Below are 16,661 nucleotides of genomic sequence, written 5' to 3'. Positions count from 1 at the left end.
CAAAGAGTTACTGCTTAAAGAAAAGCTTAGACAATCCTGTTCTTTTCCACGTGTTAAAATGTATTTTGATGCTAGTACATGAATATTTTCATAAGTGATGAATAGAATCTTTATTTTCAAGAGAATTTTCCTCACTTTTATTAATGTGTCTTGGCTTCAGAAACCTACAGACAAATGAGGAATATGTCATACAGCTGATTTAGCTGTTGAGTGAATGTTTTGTGTTTCTTCAGGCTGCGTGAGGAATTCTGTGTTTGTGGGCAAATACCTAATTCTAACCAACTCTGCCCGTCGTGCTTTAATATCTAAGCAGGTGCTGAATTTTGAGCTCTTGGACACGTAGGTTTGAGATCCGTAAGCATGGTTTGGGGTGGTTGCCAACTGTAAGCAGTCACCGTAGTGATTTTACCTTCTATTCCTTTTCTCCTTTACTTGGGCACTAACTCTACAAACATGAATAGTTCAGCGTGACAGATTATAGTTACAGCTTTTTTGGCATGCCATTGTGCAGACTCACTGCAATACAAAGGACTTTTCTGGAGATGGAGCCACAAGAAGTGCTGAAGTGCTGCTCAGAACTCGCACCTTTGGCACACAGATGGATGCTGTAGTGATGACAGTGCCTGGAGGAAAAGCATGCAAACCTTTTCTGACAACAGATGGAGAGTCTTGTCTAAAAGTTTTATTTGGCTAGCCCACTTCAACAGTTTATTTATTAAAAAAAAAAAAAATGCAACGTAGAGCCCAGAACTTCAACATTTACTTAGTAAATGTTTCTCTAATAAAGCCACTTTTTCTTTACTCTCTTTTCGTGCTTGAAAAGCCACTATTTTTTTCATCTTTTTTTTTTTTTTTTTTTTGTAGCACAGCTGCAATAAGGAGGTGTTTTTAGCCCTGCAAATAAGCCTTGCCCTTCCATTTCACTGATGGCTTTGAATGCTGCTGAAACTGTAATTTGTTCTTCCTGTCTTCTCCTCCAGTTCTTCTAAGGCTTGGAGCTCTCCTCAGACCTCAAATATTTTCACGTTGGAAGAGAAGAAAATCTTAGATTGAGCCAGGCTAAAAAAACCCAATTAATAAAAATATGCAAGGACCACAACACAAACAGGCACACCCTTCAGGGGAGGATGAGATACTGTCTTTCAACAAGCTCTTCCTCATCAGCAGTTCACTGAAAAATTTACTTTGGTTCTCCTTAGAAAATGTTTTGAGTTATTAATGGACTTTGAAATTTTATTTAGGACACTATTTTCCTTTGTTGAGAATGTCTTGAAGTCCTTCAAAAGCCAATTTGTAAGTTATTGCAAGGATTAAACACTCATGTTGACATAAGTAGGGTTTTATGTTTGTTAGGTTATAATGTAGACGTCGAAAATGCGTATGTGCATGCCTCGCTACATGCTTTATTTTAGTGCTGCAGAACCGTGATGAGAGATGTTGCAACACCTTTTTTTTGGAGGGTGTGTGTGGGGTTTTTTTGGTTGTTTGTTTTTGTTTGGGTTTTTTTTTTTTTGTTCAAAGTACAAGCTGACCTGCTGCCAGCAGGCACTGGAAAGCTGTCATGCAAGGCCTTGCTGAAGGAGAAATTGGAGGTGGTTTCCTTATTACAGTTTTTTATTGACGCATACCAGGCCTGAAACAGAGGTGGTAAAACTGTCTGCAGGGGTCATGCCTTTAAAACATTTTCAGCACACCACTATTACCGCAACCTTCAGCAGCAGTATATACTTATATATATATAGCGGAGCACTGCTGTTCTGTTTGGGGCAGATTTGGTCTCTGCGCACCCACCACAGCCCTTGGTTCAGGATGAAAAACTTGCTCCCAAGAAAAGCAGCATCTTCCTGGGGAAGATGTGCCTCAGGCCGTGCCCCGTAGGGCAGCCTCATTCACCCAGTGGTTAGTTACAGCCTGACCCTGGAAGTATTTTAAAAATGTGTAGATGTGCTTAGGGACAGGGTTTAGCCGAGGACTTGGCAGGTTAATGGTTGGACCCGATGATCTTAAAGGTCTTTTCCAATGTAAATGATGATTCTGTGATTCTATTCGACCTGGCAGCATAGTAAAAAATGGCAATGGCTAAATTTTGCTTGAATTTACTGTGAAAACCAACCTGGTTTGTGTGTTTTTAAGCCCTTTCCCTCACTGGGGTCTTAAACATGGAGTGATGAGTTTCATTGTCAAATTAAATACCACTTACAAACGAGTGGCAAGGTCTCCTTTTTCTTTTCTCAGTTTGGGTGTTACATTCTACCTACCTGATGGAAGCACAGCGTTTGTTATCTACCACGTGAAGCAGCAGCGGTCAGCAATGTTCCAGTGCTTTGTTCTGCTTTCATGTTGACCTTTAGTGTCAAGTCTGTGCGTAGGTAATGCCATTGCTATGGGACAGCCTGTCCCTTGCCCTGCCTGACCCTGGTTTCTGTGTGGCACCTCACGTGCACGCCGCTAATAGAGGCATCTCCAGCCTTCCAGGCACAGCGCTGGCACTCTCCCTGCCCTACCTTTCCTGTCCTCTTGCATTTTTCATGTATAGTTGGCTGAGGCTGGCCCTGGGAAAACACCCAAGTGTGTTAGCTTTGGTGTGGGGTTTTTTGTTTTTTTTTTTTGTTTTTTTTTTTTTCTTTTTTTTTGTTTTTTTTTTTTTTTTTTCTCCGAAGGATACTTCAGGTGGGTACTTGGATACTTTCCGTATTTCCGTATTAAAAAGAGCCTTTTGTTCATGCTTAGAAAGCAGTGAAGGCTGAAGCTGTAAATCGGATGGGGAGTCTGTAAATCATAGTTAAATTCAGTTGCAAGCTCAGTTTGTTTCACTTATTCACTGTAAATTTTATCTCTGTTCAATCTGAGACTCTTTGCCAAGCACCTGTGGCATTTTTCACTGCCACGGAATATTTCTGCACATCTGGATTTGGCAGAAGCGTTAACTAAATCCTGTAATTCTTAAAACCCTAAAGCTGTAGCCCTCTGCTCGGTTTCACTGGGGAGCTGGAGATGAAGCTAAAGGTTCATTATAAAGCAGAGCTGTAATATAATCTATAGGCAGCATATTAAAGCGACGTGCAAGCTCAGTGTGCCATGGTTTTAAATAACTTGCATTCATCTCCCCCGAGTAGTAGAGGAAAGTTTAGACCCTTGCTGAGTAGCCCACGCCACAGTTGGAGCTTGCTGTTCAACACGTAGGCTCTGGGGCGCCTGTGTCCATTTCGGAGGCTTACCTTATCACTTGCTCTTCCATTGCTTTTTTAAAATCAGACTTAAGATTTATGTTTTTAAAAACCAAATTAAAGTGACAGCTCTGGAGACAAAGCTGTTATTTCCTATACCATATCTATCTGCAGATAAATGACTGTGAGGTTTTTCGTTCCTGTCCCTTACCACCCTACTGTCTTTGGGAGCCCTAAATTGGGCTAGAGTGATCTTCCACATGTTCCCTATAGGGGAAAGACCGTTTGACCAAAATTAGATTTTTGGGCAACCATACTAAAATGTCTTAGCTAAATCATACTTGAAAACAGTATTTAGAAGTATTTATGCAGCACTAAACTAGAAGACTTTTATACCAGTTGCTCAAAAAAAAAAAACCCACCCAAAAATCAGATTAGTTGGAAAAATAAATAAGCATTTTTTTCATTGGGGTACAGTGTTGGTAAGCTGTTTGACTAGTACTGATTTCTTCATGCAGTGTGTTCCAGAAACTAAGAGGACCTTGCCTGGGATTGCCTTTGTTATGCTGTATATTTATATGGTTCACAATGTTACTCAGAATTCTTTTCCAGTCTTGGGGTGTTTCCTCCTGCCTTGCAAGTTTTGCCTTTTATGGTTCAGAGAGCTCCTCAGCCCCATCTGCAGTATCCTTGAGTAGGAAGGCATAGTCTTAAGCACTGACTTAAGTCACACTATCGCCTCAGCCCTGTCATTCCCCTGATCCCGTGTACCACCCCCACCCCCTCTGTTACTGCCACTGCTCATCTGTTTGCATGCTATGCTAAAAGGGCAGAAAAAGACGCTTTGTTTTTATTGTCGCTGGGTAATACCATCAGCTTTTCAATGAGAGGTAGGGATATATTTATCCTAAAAATTTGGTTTGCAGGACTGTCTGTGACTGCAGGCCATTGTGTTATTGAAGTGTCAAGCTTAATATGTAATCTGGAAGTTAGAGCACATTTTTGTTTTGTTTTGGTGAGGTTTGCCTAATCCCACCCCAGGGACATCATTTCCCAGCACAGGTGGGGAAACTTCGCTTTCACTTGTTACTGACCTGTGTTAGATTCGGTGATACAATGCTCCACTTCACAAGTATTTACTCCCTCCGCTATCTTCTTTTTCTTGTGTGCCCTTTTACATGTAGTGATCTGGGTCACCCTCTATTCTCCGAGCTGTAATTAGCAATCTGATGAGCCTGACAAGTTCTTTTGTTTCCCAGCAGATTGTGCTTGATTGCTGTTGTTCTAGCCTGTCCCTTCTGCCGTTGAGCTGCTGTATCAGCCTTGTGCTCCTCAAGATGATGAAAACCAGCCTGCCCGTGCCTTCTCTGCAACAGAGGAAGGAATGACAGCTATTTTCTGTTCAGTGAGCCCTGTGGTTAGTGTTTAGGAAGTGCATGTGACAGTAACAGAGAAGCAGGGAGGTCTGGTGTAACCTTAGGCAGGTTAATCACTACGCATGCTGATGTTTGAATGCAGACTTTCAGCTGCACCAGTATTTTCACGCGTCTGTCTGCTTGGTATTTCTTTTGTTTGTTTTGTTTGCACTAGTATTTTGGTCTAGTCTGGAAGAAAAAAAAAGGTCATATTCTGCTCTAAACTTTGCTTATTCAGAGAAGATTCCACCCGTCTGCCCCAATTTAATAGGAATGTGGAAGAAACTCCCCCGGTACACATCTTGTGCTGTGGTCACTTTTATTTGAATTTTATATGCTTTTAATTCACAAGGGCTTGAGCTTTCTCGTTCCAGTTAAGCACTGTGGGTTGAAGGAGTGAACTGAGTTTGCTTGTGCATCTGAAAAACTTGAAACTTAACTTCTTCAGCAGTTGACTTAGAGGCACCATGATTTTCAACATAAGTCTTTGCTACAAAATGTAGTGCTGCCAGTGCTGGTCTTTCCTCTGATGTGTTTAGTTTGTGTAGTTAATGAGAGGAGCACTTCACAGGTAATTTAATGCCTTGTGAAGTTCATCTTAGTAAGAAGCCCCTAGAAATGGGAGACTAAAGTCAAAAACACCCAGAGACACTTAAGAGTAGGTGGGCTGTTGGCTCTGATGGATGAATGAGGTCCTGTCCACTTGGGAAGGCTGCTGTCCTGGGAGCACCATCCACATCTGGGAGCTAATGGGACAAATACCGGGGACGGAGACTTTGAAGTCACCAGTGACTGGTCCTAAAGTGAGATGGGAATTAGTTTTGTGAATGATACAGGGTTACATTTAGCCAGTAACTCTTGGTTGGGCTAACAAATATCTGCTCATTGCTGCATAAGTGATGACTTACACTAGTAGCAATAGTGGAAGCTCACACACGTGCACATAGAGACAGAGGAGGGTAGGACTTACTCTGTTGCTGCTGCTCCTGTCAATGATCCTCCTAGTGAGAGTGTTGAAGTACCCATGTCTGTCATCTTCCACAACTGCTTACTGTGTTCATGTGTGTATTTGGAAACACTCGCAAGACTCAAATTTCTCCCCTTCCCCTCCCGACAAGTCCTGGTTTGGATGCTGCTGTTCCTCAGTCTTTAGGAATACATGCAGCAACATGCTGTGCTTGGTGTGTGGCCCTGGAGGAGACTGTTGCCTTCTGCTTTAAGGGTATGAACACTTGATTTGTATGGAACGCTTTAGAAGTGCAATCATTAACGCAGTTGCTGTAGTAGTCTGTAGGCTATGGTGTTGATGTAGAAGGGTTTGGGGGTGTGTGTGTCTTGCACTGGGGAAGAGTGTTAAGTATTAAATTAGTTGGTTGATATCAGATCTGTAAAGGTGTGTTGTCACCCAAGTGTCTTGCTAATGTCTGGCCCAAACTTTGCATAATATCAACTAGAGTTCTTTGCAGAAACCTGCAGTTTGGCACCACAGCCTTGTGGAGGGTGCTCAGACCTGTGCGCTCTATGTCTGTAATGACATCGTCCCTCAGATCCTTCCCTTGGAACAGAGACTTCTAGTTGCATGACTGTTCTGGTAAGGTTCTGAACTCTAGGTTAAAACAGTGAACGCCATGTGAGTTCACGCTTCAAGTAGGATACATGTAAGTAGGAACTTCAGTGTCTACATTTGACCTAATCACCCTGCCAGGTCACAGATGTCCTTATGTGAATGGGAAAAGAGGAAAACTTGTAAAGCCATGCTAACCTAGTGTTCCCCTCCTCTCATTTGTAAGTGGGAATGAAGGTATGTTTCTGAGAAGTTGCTTTTGTTCCAAGATTTCCAGCTTTATTAGTTTTCCTGCTTTGGTCAGGCTTGTTGTCCCTCTTGCTTGTGTGGTTTGCTTTTATTCTTCATCTCTGCACTCAAAAAACAGTGCAAAAGCTTTTTTTTTTTTTTTTTTTTAAATCTGCAAGAAGACTTGGGATAGCAAGTTGCTTTTGAGAGAGGTTGTATTTTGTCTAAGGTAAAATACTGGCCCTGTTGAACTACTAAACAGTAACTGCATTGGTACATTCTTCATTTTTGGTCATGAAGAGATTGTGGAAGTTGTTAATCTCCTTTGGTTTCTTGTGCCCATGTGACTGAGTTGGTGACTTGTAGCATAGTGCACAGAGATCAGCATACTGTGGTGTACAACGAGGTGTTGCATCCTTATCCAGTTAGTGCCCAAAGAGGTTTAAGGATGACCTCATTGGAAAACTGGAGGAAAAAGACAAAGCATCTCCAACTATATTGCAGACTTTTCTTGTTCAGGATTCATTTCTCACTATAACCTCAAGACTTCTACTGATGTTAATAGTTCAGCTTGCATGTGATTGTTGCAGGTTAGCTTGAATTATTTAACGTGAGTGAAACAGAACTTTAAAGTGAGAATGTATGCATATTAAAATAATTTCAGTATCAAATTCAGGTAAGGGTAGATTTTAATATTTTTTTGTAGCCGTGTCAGTGCTAATGCTTTTCTCCAAAGCTCTTATCACAATGTGCTCTTGTTCTTACTAATTGTATTGGGTCTGGCTGAGCCCCGTGGCAGCCCTCCCAGCGCTGTGCTTGTACCAGTAGCTAGAAAGGCGCTGATAACGCAGCGGTGTTCTGGCTGGTGCTGAGCAGCGCTCGCACAGCGTCAGGGCTGGCTCTCCAGCCTTCCCCCCGACCCTCACCAGTAGGCTGGGGGTGGGCAAGGTCTTGGGAGGGGACATGGCCAGGACAGCTGACCCAAAGTGGCCAAAGGGATATTCCATACCGTATGATGACTGCTCAGATATAAAAGCGAAGAGAAAGGGGGAGGAAGGGGCGGGGGGGGGGGGGGGGGGGGGGCATTCATTATTTACGACATTTGTCTTCCGGAGCAACTACTACATGTACTGAAGGCCTGTTTCCTGGGAAGGGGCCAAATATCACCTGTTGATGGGAAGAATAACATCTTTCCTTTTCCTTTGTTTCCCCATGTGCAACTTTTGCTATTGTTTCATTACACTGCCTTTATCTTGACCCACAAGTTTCTTATTCCTCCCCCCTCTGCCCTGTTCTATGGAGGAGGGGAGTGACAGAGCGGCTTGGTGGGCACCTGGTGTCCAGCCAAGGTCAACCCACCACAGTAATGTATGAAACCATTATATATTCTCAGCATACCTAAACGTGCTTTGGATGCTATAATTGTGCTAAATTGCCATTTAAATCTGGCAGCTTAGAAGATAGAGAAAGCATTCCTGTGCTCCCTGGAAAAGCAAACCTTTTTGTGGATTAGAGGTATGGGCTGTAACTGAACACTGCTGAGAGGTATGAAATGCTTCCAGACCATTCAGTCTCTGGAAGAGCCACTCAGGGACATAGGCTGTAAATCTAGGGCCTCCCTTTGGTAGGTTGTGTAATTCTAAGATATCTGGTGCCTTCTGATAGATGGCCGGAGAGGAATGCATGAAGCTGTTAATTTCAAGAAAGGTGTGATGGATGGCGGTGTGAAGAACTCGGATCCTTCTGTAGCTTTTTCATTGTCCCACTGAACTTGTTTGGCTTTTAGAAACTGGTTGAATAAAAATGATGTGTTTACGAGGAAAAAGCTTTGCCCTAAAATTGGTTTGTTAAGCAGGCAGTAAATATGCAAACGGTGCGTTTTAGGGTCGGAGCGACACGAACTCTTGGTGACACCAGCTCATATGACATGAGGACATTTCTTGCCAAAGGTCACCGGCTGCATGCTAAGTCTCACGTTCTGCTTCTATGTGTGTGGTTACTCCTGCCTCCCACCTGCAGAAGGAGGACCGGGGATACTACTGCTGTTTGATAAAGTGCACCTTGAATGGTGGTCTTGGGTGGGAAGCCATCAGACCCTTCTGGTTGTTCTGGTGGCCAGCCTGATTCTGTGATGGCCTTTGAGTAATGCGTCTGACCCTGCCTGGTGAAAGTTCAGGGAGGGGGAATGAACAGGGCTGAATTTCTATCTTTGTTTTTTTTGTGGTTTTGTTTTTTTTTTCCTAATGTTCTCATAAACTAAAGGTGGAGCCTCAGCAGTTTTGGAAATGTTGCATTTCCTGTAGTATTTGCATTCCCTTCAGTATTTGGGAGTATTTTTTCTTTTGCCTTGAAGACTGTTTTGCTCAATGCACCACTGCTCAACGAAGTCTTACATCCCACTGAAGTGTGTTACATGCTTATGTGTCTTGTTAAATTATGGTTTTGAATGTTACTTGTAGCTGATGGATTCATCTTGCTGTTAAACTGTGGGGAAGGAGCAGATTCTGCAGAGGTTTGCAGTGAAGGCTTGCTCTGCCATCCTCCCCACCATGGGCAATAGGCACTGGCATCTCCTGCGTGGTGGTACTGACCTTACTGGCAGTCCCAGCTGTGGGATAAGCCTCCAGGTGGGGAGATGCGTGAGGGCAGAGTAACCCTGTCAGGGCACTTCTCCTGCACTGCTTCCCAAGGTCTTTCTTGGATAGTCTCACTTCTCTTTTTTTTCTAGGTAGATGAAAAGGTTTTCATTGCTCTTGAGAGGCTGTGTTAGTTGTACAGTTTTAATTGCATTTGCACTGATGTGGAGAATTTCTTTTGAAGATAAGCTTTTAGTAGTGAGCGTCTCGACTGACAGTTTATTCTGAATACCTTTTCAATTTGAATATAAATTTCCAACTTTCTTCTGCTAAAGGACACATAATATTTGCACTCCCAGCTTTCACTGGAGCCGTGTGAGTGGCCTACACGAATTGAGGTATACAAAATTCAGTAACATTCAGGGTAGTATGTTGAGACAGAAAGAACTAGTTATCATGGCTGTTGCCAAAATAGTGGTCAAAAAGGACATTATTATAATGGCCACTTTGCTCTTCATTTGGTATAGTTGATACAGAATTCAAGCATAAAGCAAGCTGAAAGACTGATTTTTATTTACTTATTCATTTGTAAAACTCTTCCAGCAGTTCTTGAAGTAATAAATTTACTTCTAGAAATTACTTGAAATCTAACATGAGTCTTCCTACAGTAAGATTTGTTGTTGAGTGCGCAGTGAAAAAACCTGAAGTAACATGCTTAAAAAGAAATTGCATGGATTTAGTAGGCATAAAAGTAGGCTCTGTCATCATGTTTATCAAAAACCTCTTGCTTCTGTGAAGATCAGGCTTTTATTCTTAAATATATTCAGCAATATTCAAGAGGCTGCGTGTTGGTCTTAGAGGTTATGAGAAAAGCGTGAATCACATGGACGCCTGTGACTTCTATGTGAGTGATCAGTATTTTGTACTGTTACCAGCAATAATTAATACAAACAAAAATACCCCCAACCTGCAGGCTTTCCACACCATCTGTCTTGGATCAAGTTGGAGAAATGAGTGGATACTGAGTTTTGTTGTTGTGTTGTTTAACCTGGAATTGTTTCCTAGTGTTGTCTGTAACCAGCAGTACATATTTGAATCCGCCCCACCCCCCCACCCCCCCCCCCGAATGCTAAAGCAGTCTTATTTTTAGTCCTAAAATTTAAGACTGTAAATGACTTAAGTTTTTATTTTCTTAGATGTGATAATGATGAAGTAGAATTTACAATGAATGTTTAAACTGGATTTCTTTCTCTGCATCTTAATTTTGAAATCTCTTGATTTTAATTTTGGTAGTATGGAGATCAGAGAACATGACGTAGGAATTGGTGTGTGGGGGTGTGTGTGTGAATAAAAAAAAAAGCAACAAACCCCAAAAACTCACCAGAGATCTAACATGACTACAAGGCTCTATCTTACAGGGTTTCTCTGCAAGTCCAGGGTTTGAATGGCTGGACACTTACCATTGCATAAGTTGAGAGCGTGTGATATACTGTTGAAGGGAGTAAATTTGAAGGGCTGAATTTTCTTCATTAGTTTTTCAGAACCTTATTCATTATTTACTTGTGTGTAACTTTTGGATCTCTAGATGTCCAAGTAAGAAAAAAAATGTGTGGCATAACGCAGACTTTAGGTGGTTACGATTAGCAGATGCAGTGCAACTCTCAGCAGCAAAGCTCAGAAGACTCTTAAAATACAGCAGCAAGAAATGTAGATAAAGTTCATAGTGGCAACAAGTACACTAGCATTTTCCAGTCTGGAGTTTTGATGAAGAAGTTTCATGTGGGTTTCTATTCGGTCTTAAATGTCTGCAATGCACTTGGCTATGAATGGCAAGGACAGTTTACTTAAAATGAAGGTTTCATTTTGCAGTCAGAGTATTTGTCCTGAGTAGCTTCCTATTTTCTCTGAATGACTGCTTTTTGTCATGTGCTGCCCAAACAAATAAATAAAGTGTTGATAATCTTCTTGCACAGGTCCCCAGCAGAGAAGACAAATGCCTTTTTATTTATATAGGGTTGTGTGTGTGTATAAGTAAATATTTATACATAAATAATTACTTAAAGAATACATGTGTAAAACACCACCTATAGTAATATATTCAGTGTTTTACATACTTATATAATGCATCTATAGAACACCCCCACCTGGAACTGTATAAACAAATCACGTAAAAGTGATATTTAAAGTAAAGTAAATTAATACAGTGTTGTGTTTCTGTGTGTATATATATGTAATTTCATAATGGAAAATTAAATTTGAAAACATTCTATGTTCTCATAAGCTTTATTAGCTTGTGATAAAGATTTTTGTCTTACTATAAACAACTGTTCCAATTTATTAACCAATGTGCAACTCCTTCAAAATGTGTTCCTTGTTTTCTGAGGGTTTTTTATTGGACTTTTTTCTACAGAGTTTTATACTTTGGGGTTTTAGCCAGTAAGTGTCTGGCTTGAAATAGATGTCTGCTACAATATTCCCTTGATGTATAAAAGGCAAAATACCCACTAGGATTTACTAATGTCTCCTATTTCTGTTTTATTTCTTTGTGCTAGAAGTTTGTGTTGGACTAATCCTGAGCAGTTCTCCCTCCATTGCGTTAAAGGCATATTACAATAGGACTGTGCTTTCGTTGATCTGGAGTAGGTCTGAGCACCATCAACGTATTAGCCATAACTGGTTTAATTGTTATTTTCCATGCACTTCAGAGCATGCTTATTTCTCTGAAATGAGTTTTTCATATGTTCAATATTGTGGTTTTTCTTCTGCATTACAAGAGGAATGTGCCATCAGCACTAGTGTCTTTATACTTAAAATGTGAATCCCCTTTTGATGTAGCATGGTTGAGTTGGATAAGATTTTGTACCTTGATGCATTTGTTCTGTGCTTTCTCCTTGGGTACTGAGCTGCATGCTCAGAGGAGAGCTGTCAGAAGTGTAGCTCTGAGTCCTCAGCTGTTTTGGCTGCCAGTTATAATGCTAAGAGATTTTTTTTTTCCTTTTTTTTCTTTCTTTTTTTTTATTTTAAAGAAATAAAATATGTGACTTCTAAATGTGGCAAAACTTTCTGTGGGCAGTGGATGTGGTGGCTCTCACTGCTGCACTGGTTTTCACCTCGGAAGTGGACCTCTTTGTGGAAGTGGAAGTTTTTGCAAAGTGCCAGGCTGGGACGGCGTTAACATGAGCTATGCTCCCTGGACAGATGATTTGTGTCAATAAGCAACACTCGCAGTGTCTGAACTTGCCTCCATTTGCCTCTTTATTTCTGTGGTGTGGCTTATCATTATCTCAGTTCTTTGAAACAGGTAGGTTATTTCCTACGTGTTTATGCATGCCTGGTTTGTTTCTGGGTAGGAGGCAGTGGAACAACAACTGGTGTATCATAAGGGCTTCAATCTGTTGTAGCATTTTCTTCCCACTGGCTGTTAGTTTTTGACAGATGAGTTTTTGGTTGATGCTTCCCCGCTTAACGCTCTCTGCTTTCACATGTGGGACTGCTTCATTAGTTGCAATTCCTTCTCGCCGCTGCCGTGTATGAGGCTCTTCTTTTTCTTTTTTTTTTTTTTTTTTTTTTTTCCTGTGGGAAGGACTTCAAGGCACAAAGATCAAAATACTTTTAAATTACCCAGTATAACATATTATTATGTTTGTAGAAAGCATGGGGTGATTGCATCATGTTTGACGCAGGAAAGGTATATCCCGTTAAGAGGGACTAAATCATGGACCGTGAAAGCCTTATGAAAACAAGATTATGCAGATCGGTGCTGCTAAGGTTATTAAGGAGATGGATGTTCAGTTAACTGAACTCATTTAATCACCTGCAAATTAATAAAAACAATCCTCCTTGGAAAGGGAGGAAGTACACCTTTGTATGCTCTGCAGATGTCTTCAGATGTATGGTCTTTACAGTATGGGAATGAACTTCTTTTGAAGAGGCTGAGCTCGGTCCCTTTTGCCACTTCACACTTCAGCTCTGTTAGAGAAAACTAACCCTGCGCTGTTCTGGGGCTTGTCCAGGTGGCCCCAGCGATAAAACTTACTTTTGTAACTTTCCAAACCGTTTATTCTGAATGAGACAGGCACTTGAAACTTATGTTCTGACGCAACTCATGCAGCTCCTAAGGTGACGCCTAGTCAGCAGTCCCAAGTAATCACCTGCTTTGCTTGTGGAGTTCATGTGTGTTGGCCATCCAAAAAACCCCAACCCCATGACTGGAGGAGAGACTACAGACTTGCAGCTTCCCAAAGCTGAAGCAGCCATACAAAGTTCACATTGTGTTTTTAGCTACACTTCCATTCCGTTCCTATTTCTGTCTCTCCAAGAAATAAAGCAGGCTGTAATTTTTACCCACTGGCATATAGTCTCCCAGGGAGAAACCTGGATTAGTTCTGTAAGCTCTCTGAACAGAAGAATAATCTTCAGAGAGAAGACAGCCAGTTAAAATAAATAGGGCTCTAAGGCACCCTGGCAGCATGAGAACATGGCTGAGGTCCTTGAGAGAACTCTTAGTGAAAGCTACTAATTTAGGGTCTTAAATATCTGCAGGCGTTCTGGCACTGGACTGTAAATCATTTTCAATCACTTAAGTATTCAGAAAGCATATATTTTTTTTTTTGAGATTGCCCACATTCGTGCTCTTGCGAATATAATTTTGTGATGTCTGAATTATTTTGCCTTAGTCCTTTTGACAACTTGTTTTTTGATGTGACATTATGTCCTCTCCAAATGAGAACACTAGTTGTCTTCTGTTATTCGGGAAGCACTGCCCATCCCATCTTGGTGACAGTCTGTTCACCTCTTTGTTCTCTTCAAGCTTCAAGTGCCTTGGAAAGACAAAACCAGATGCTTAGTCTTCTTAGATGCCAATAGAGCTACACTTGCACAGAGTAGTTTCTTTAATACTTGTGTGAGCTGTGGGGTTTGACTCCTTTTAATTCCAGTAGGTATTTCCACATTTTAACTTGTATGTCAGTACCTGAATAAAATGTTTAAGGTACATGTAAAATACATGAATTGTATTGGAATTTATTGCTGTGTGTACAGTTAACTGCTTCACTTTCACAAAAAGTCCAAAATCAGGGATCATTCTCTCTAATACCTGCTTTTGAACTTGCAGTAAAAATGAGGTAGTAGTGTTCTGTCAAAAATTAAAGCTGAAGGCACCTTCTGTGAATTTGTTTCTGCTTCCTTACATCCTGCAGCAGTTGGGCTGCCTGTAAGGGAAGAAGGGGGAGAGGTAGCAAAGGTGAAACCTGCTCATGGAAGAGCAGAGCTGCAATAAAACCATGATCACTCAAGCTGTGACAAGTGAGAGATGGCACCAGGTAATAACCCTTCTGACATCTGCATGTGGAAACTGTTCCTGCTTATTAACAACCTGTTCTGGGGCAAGCGAGGGAAGCTGAGGTTTGCTGCTTCTGCTTCACTCCCCTGGTCGCTCTGTTTAGCGTTGGTTGATTGAAAAATTAAAAAGCACGTATCCAAAAGGCCTATGTGTTGTGCAGTTACCCTATTTTATAAACCTAATCCACATTTTCTGATCCTTTTCTGTATCAGCGCAATTGTGTCTAAGAGTAATTTATACTATGTGGTGCCTCTTCTGTTTTTAGCAGCTAACATCCTCTTGTGCTCCTCTGTAGGTTTGTAGCTCCGCATTTGGTGTATGAAAGGGTGGATAGTGTGTGGTGTGTGTGTGTACATGCAACGGTTCATTTAAAGTGCAAAAGCAAGTGTGCAGTAATTTTTTTTTTTTTTTTTTTTTTTTTGTGGAGGGCATTAAATACTAAAGGTTGAAATACAGTAAAAAAAATTTAAAGTAATGATAATAATAATGAGAGAGAGGGCTGAAACCATTTGTCTTTTTCGTAAAATGTGAACCCATGGGGGCATGCTCAGACACATTTGCATAGAAAGAAAACTCAAACTTTGTGTTAGTTTTTTGTTTGACTGAATTTCTGAATGTGGGACTACAGAGATACACAGCTCAATCACATTAAAAAGTATGTTGTTGTCAGGGTTACTGCTGAGGATAAGTAGCAGAACTGAGTGTGAAATGCGAGAGATGATTTTGTGGGTTTTTTGCTGGCAAAATGGCTGAATGCCTATTGGCTTTTCCTATGGGCTACAATGAGTCAAAGTGCTAATTTGGGTCTGCCTCAGCCAAGCCACTGCCACGCTGCAGTGAGGAAGCTGCTGCATGTGGAAGGAGAGGGATGAAGCAAAGCTGGAGGACCTGGGAGGACAGGCCAGGAGGCATGGGCATCCCTTTTGCCAGGACTAAAGTGGTATCTGCTGTTGGGGTCCACAGCTAGACCAAGAAGTATGGTTGGTACTTTGCCTTACGCTCTTTTTCCTTACACGTTACCTTTAATTACTAGGTTAGAGCTTTATAAGCAGTCTGTAAGCACCTTTAAAGTTATGGGGAGAAAAAGGAGGGAAATGGAAATGTACAGGAGCAAGTGGGAGTACAGCCTCGTGAAGTGAGGTGAGGGCAGGCTTTCCTGGCAGTGATACATACCAAAAGACTCTGGTAATCAAAACTTTTTTTGACCTAAGCTAATTTTGATCCCTGCTTGGTTTGGAGAAACCCTTTAGCTTATTTGCAGGGCTGCCTCATAAACTCTTGTAGCTGGTTGTGTCAGTGGTTTCCGCTGCAAATGCTGCATTAGGGTTCTTATAACTCAGCTGTGTGAAGTTGATCTAGACTTTAAAATTGGCATGTATATTCTTGATTTGGAAGCAAGTATCGAGGCTGGCCGGCTAATCTGATGGCTGTGCAAATAATATTGCAGTAGTAAAGACCGTGAGGAATACGATACAGCTCTCAGTTTCCATTGAGTGCCGAGGAAGCTTGTTTGGCACAAAGACCAGGTGCTGCTGTGGCTTCCCCCCCACCCCACCCCTCCATGCAGAAGTGGGAAGCTGGACCTTAAGTGTCCCAAACCTGTCCGGAGTGTAAGCTGGGTTTTTGCATCCTTCCCTGCAGGGATGGAGGTGAGGGAAGGGCTTTGGCGAGGTGCCCTGTTAGGTAGGGCGTGCTGGAGCCCACTGATGTTCTATTTGTGCTGGCGGTGTTCGGGTGCCAGACCCGAGCGCGCTGTGCCACCACCCACGTGTGTTGCGTGGGTCTGGGGCTCCCCAGCAGGAGCCTGCTCAGCTGTGCACAATTCCTGCGAGGGAGCTGGTGCAGCTGCCCAGCATAAGCATGCACACGTGCACCCCCACTCCCCCTTGTGTTTTTTGGGGCAAGCCTGCATTTTCCAAAACTACAGTAAGGGCTGCTTCTTTTGCAGCAATTCACCAAAAGGGGTCTTTCTAGTGTACTTTGAGCTCTAAATATGAGAGCGTGCTGTTAGGATACTGGCTGTCGGTGCAAGGTGGTGCTTTGGTCAGCTGAAATCAGATAAGGTAGTAACAGATAGTAAGTGTAAATATTAGCATAAATTGTGTTATAGCAGGGAGATAAAGCCCCTGTGGTTTGCATGTTTGTGTGAAAAGGCAGAGCATTATTTACAAAGAGAGGTTATCTGATTGCTTATTTTGAGATTTTGCAAAATTCTCTTGTAATGCTCTTTTTGTATGTGGGTGTGTTGCATTTTGGGTTTTTTGCCTCTTTAAAATGCATTATCATAGGGAGAAAGATGTAGACTGAAAGAGAAGCAAGAGTGGTAATGATACAAAGACCATTGTCTGGTTGACTTCTGCTCTGATTATT

The 16,661-nt window shown here is 41.8% G+C and overlaps 1 protein-coding gene across 10 annotated transcripts in view; it reads left to right on the top strand.

Annotated features, from left to right (window-relative positions):
• PDLIM5 (PDZ and LIM domain 5) overlaps positions 1 to 16,661 on the top strand; it is a 142,014-nt gene that overhangs the window by 28,267 nt on the left and 97,086 nt on the right. Inside the window, exon 1 of one of the 10 annotated variants that reach the window (XM_080368844.1) lies at positions 15,114 to 15,271. The exons of the other annotated variants lie outside the window; for them this stretch is intronic. Coding sequence (XP_080224970.1) covers positions 15,269 to 15,271 — 3 coding nt within the window. The 5' untranslated portion in view covers positions 15,114 to 15,268. Of the gene's footprint in view, positions 1 to 15,113; positions 15,272 to 16,661 lie in introns of those variants that run through there. 10 annotated transcript variants of the gene reach the window in all.

This window comes from Falco punctatus (genome assembly GCF_963210335.1).
Source record: "Falco punctatus genome assembly, chromosome: 1".
Lineage (NCBI taxonomy): Eukaryota > Metazoa > Chordata > Aves > Falconiformes > Falconidae > Falco > Falco punctatus.
The sequence above is the reverse complement of the archived record's forward strand: the minus strand, read 5'-3'. Positions and strand labels throughout refer to the sequence as shown.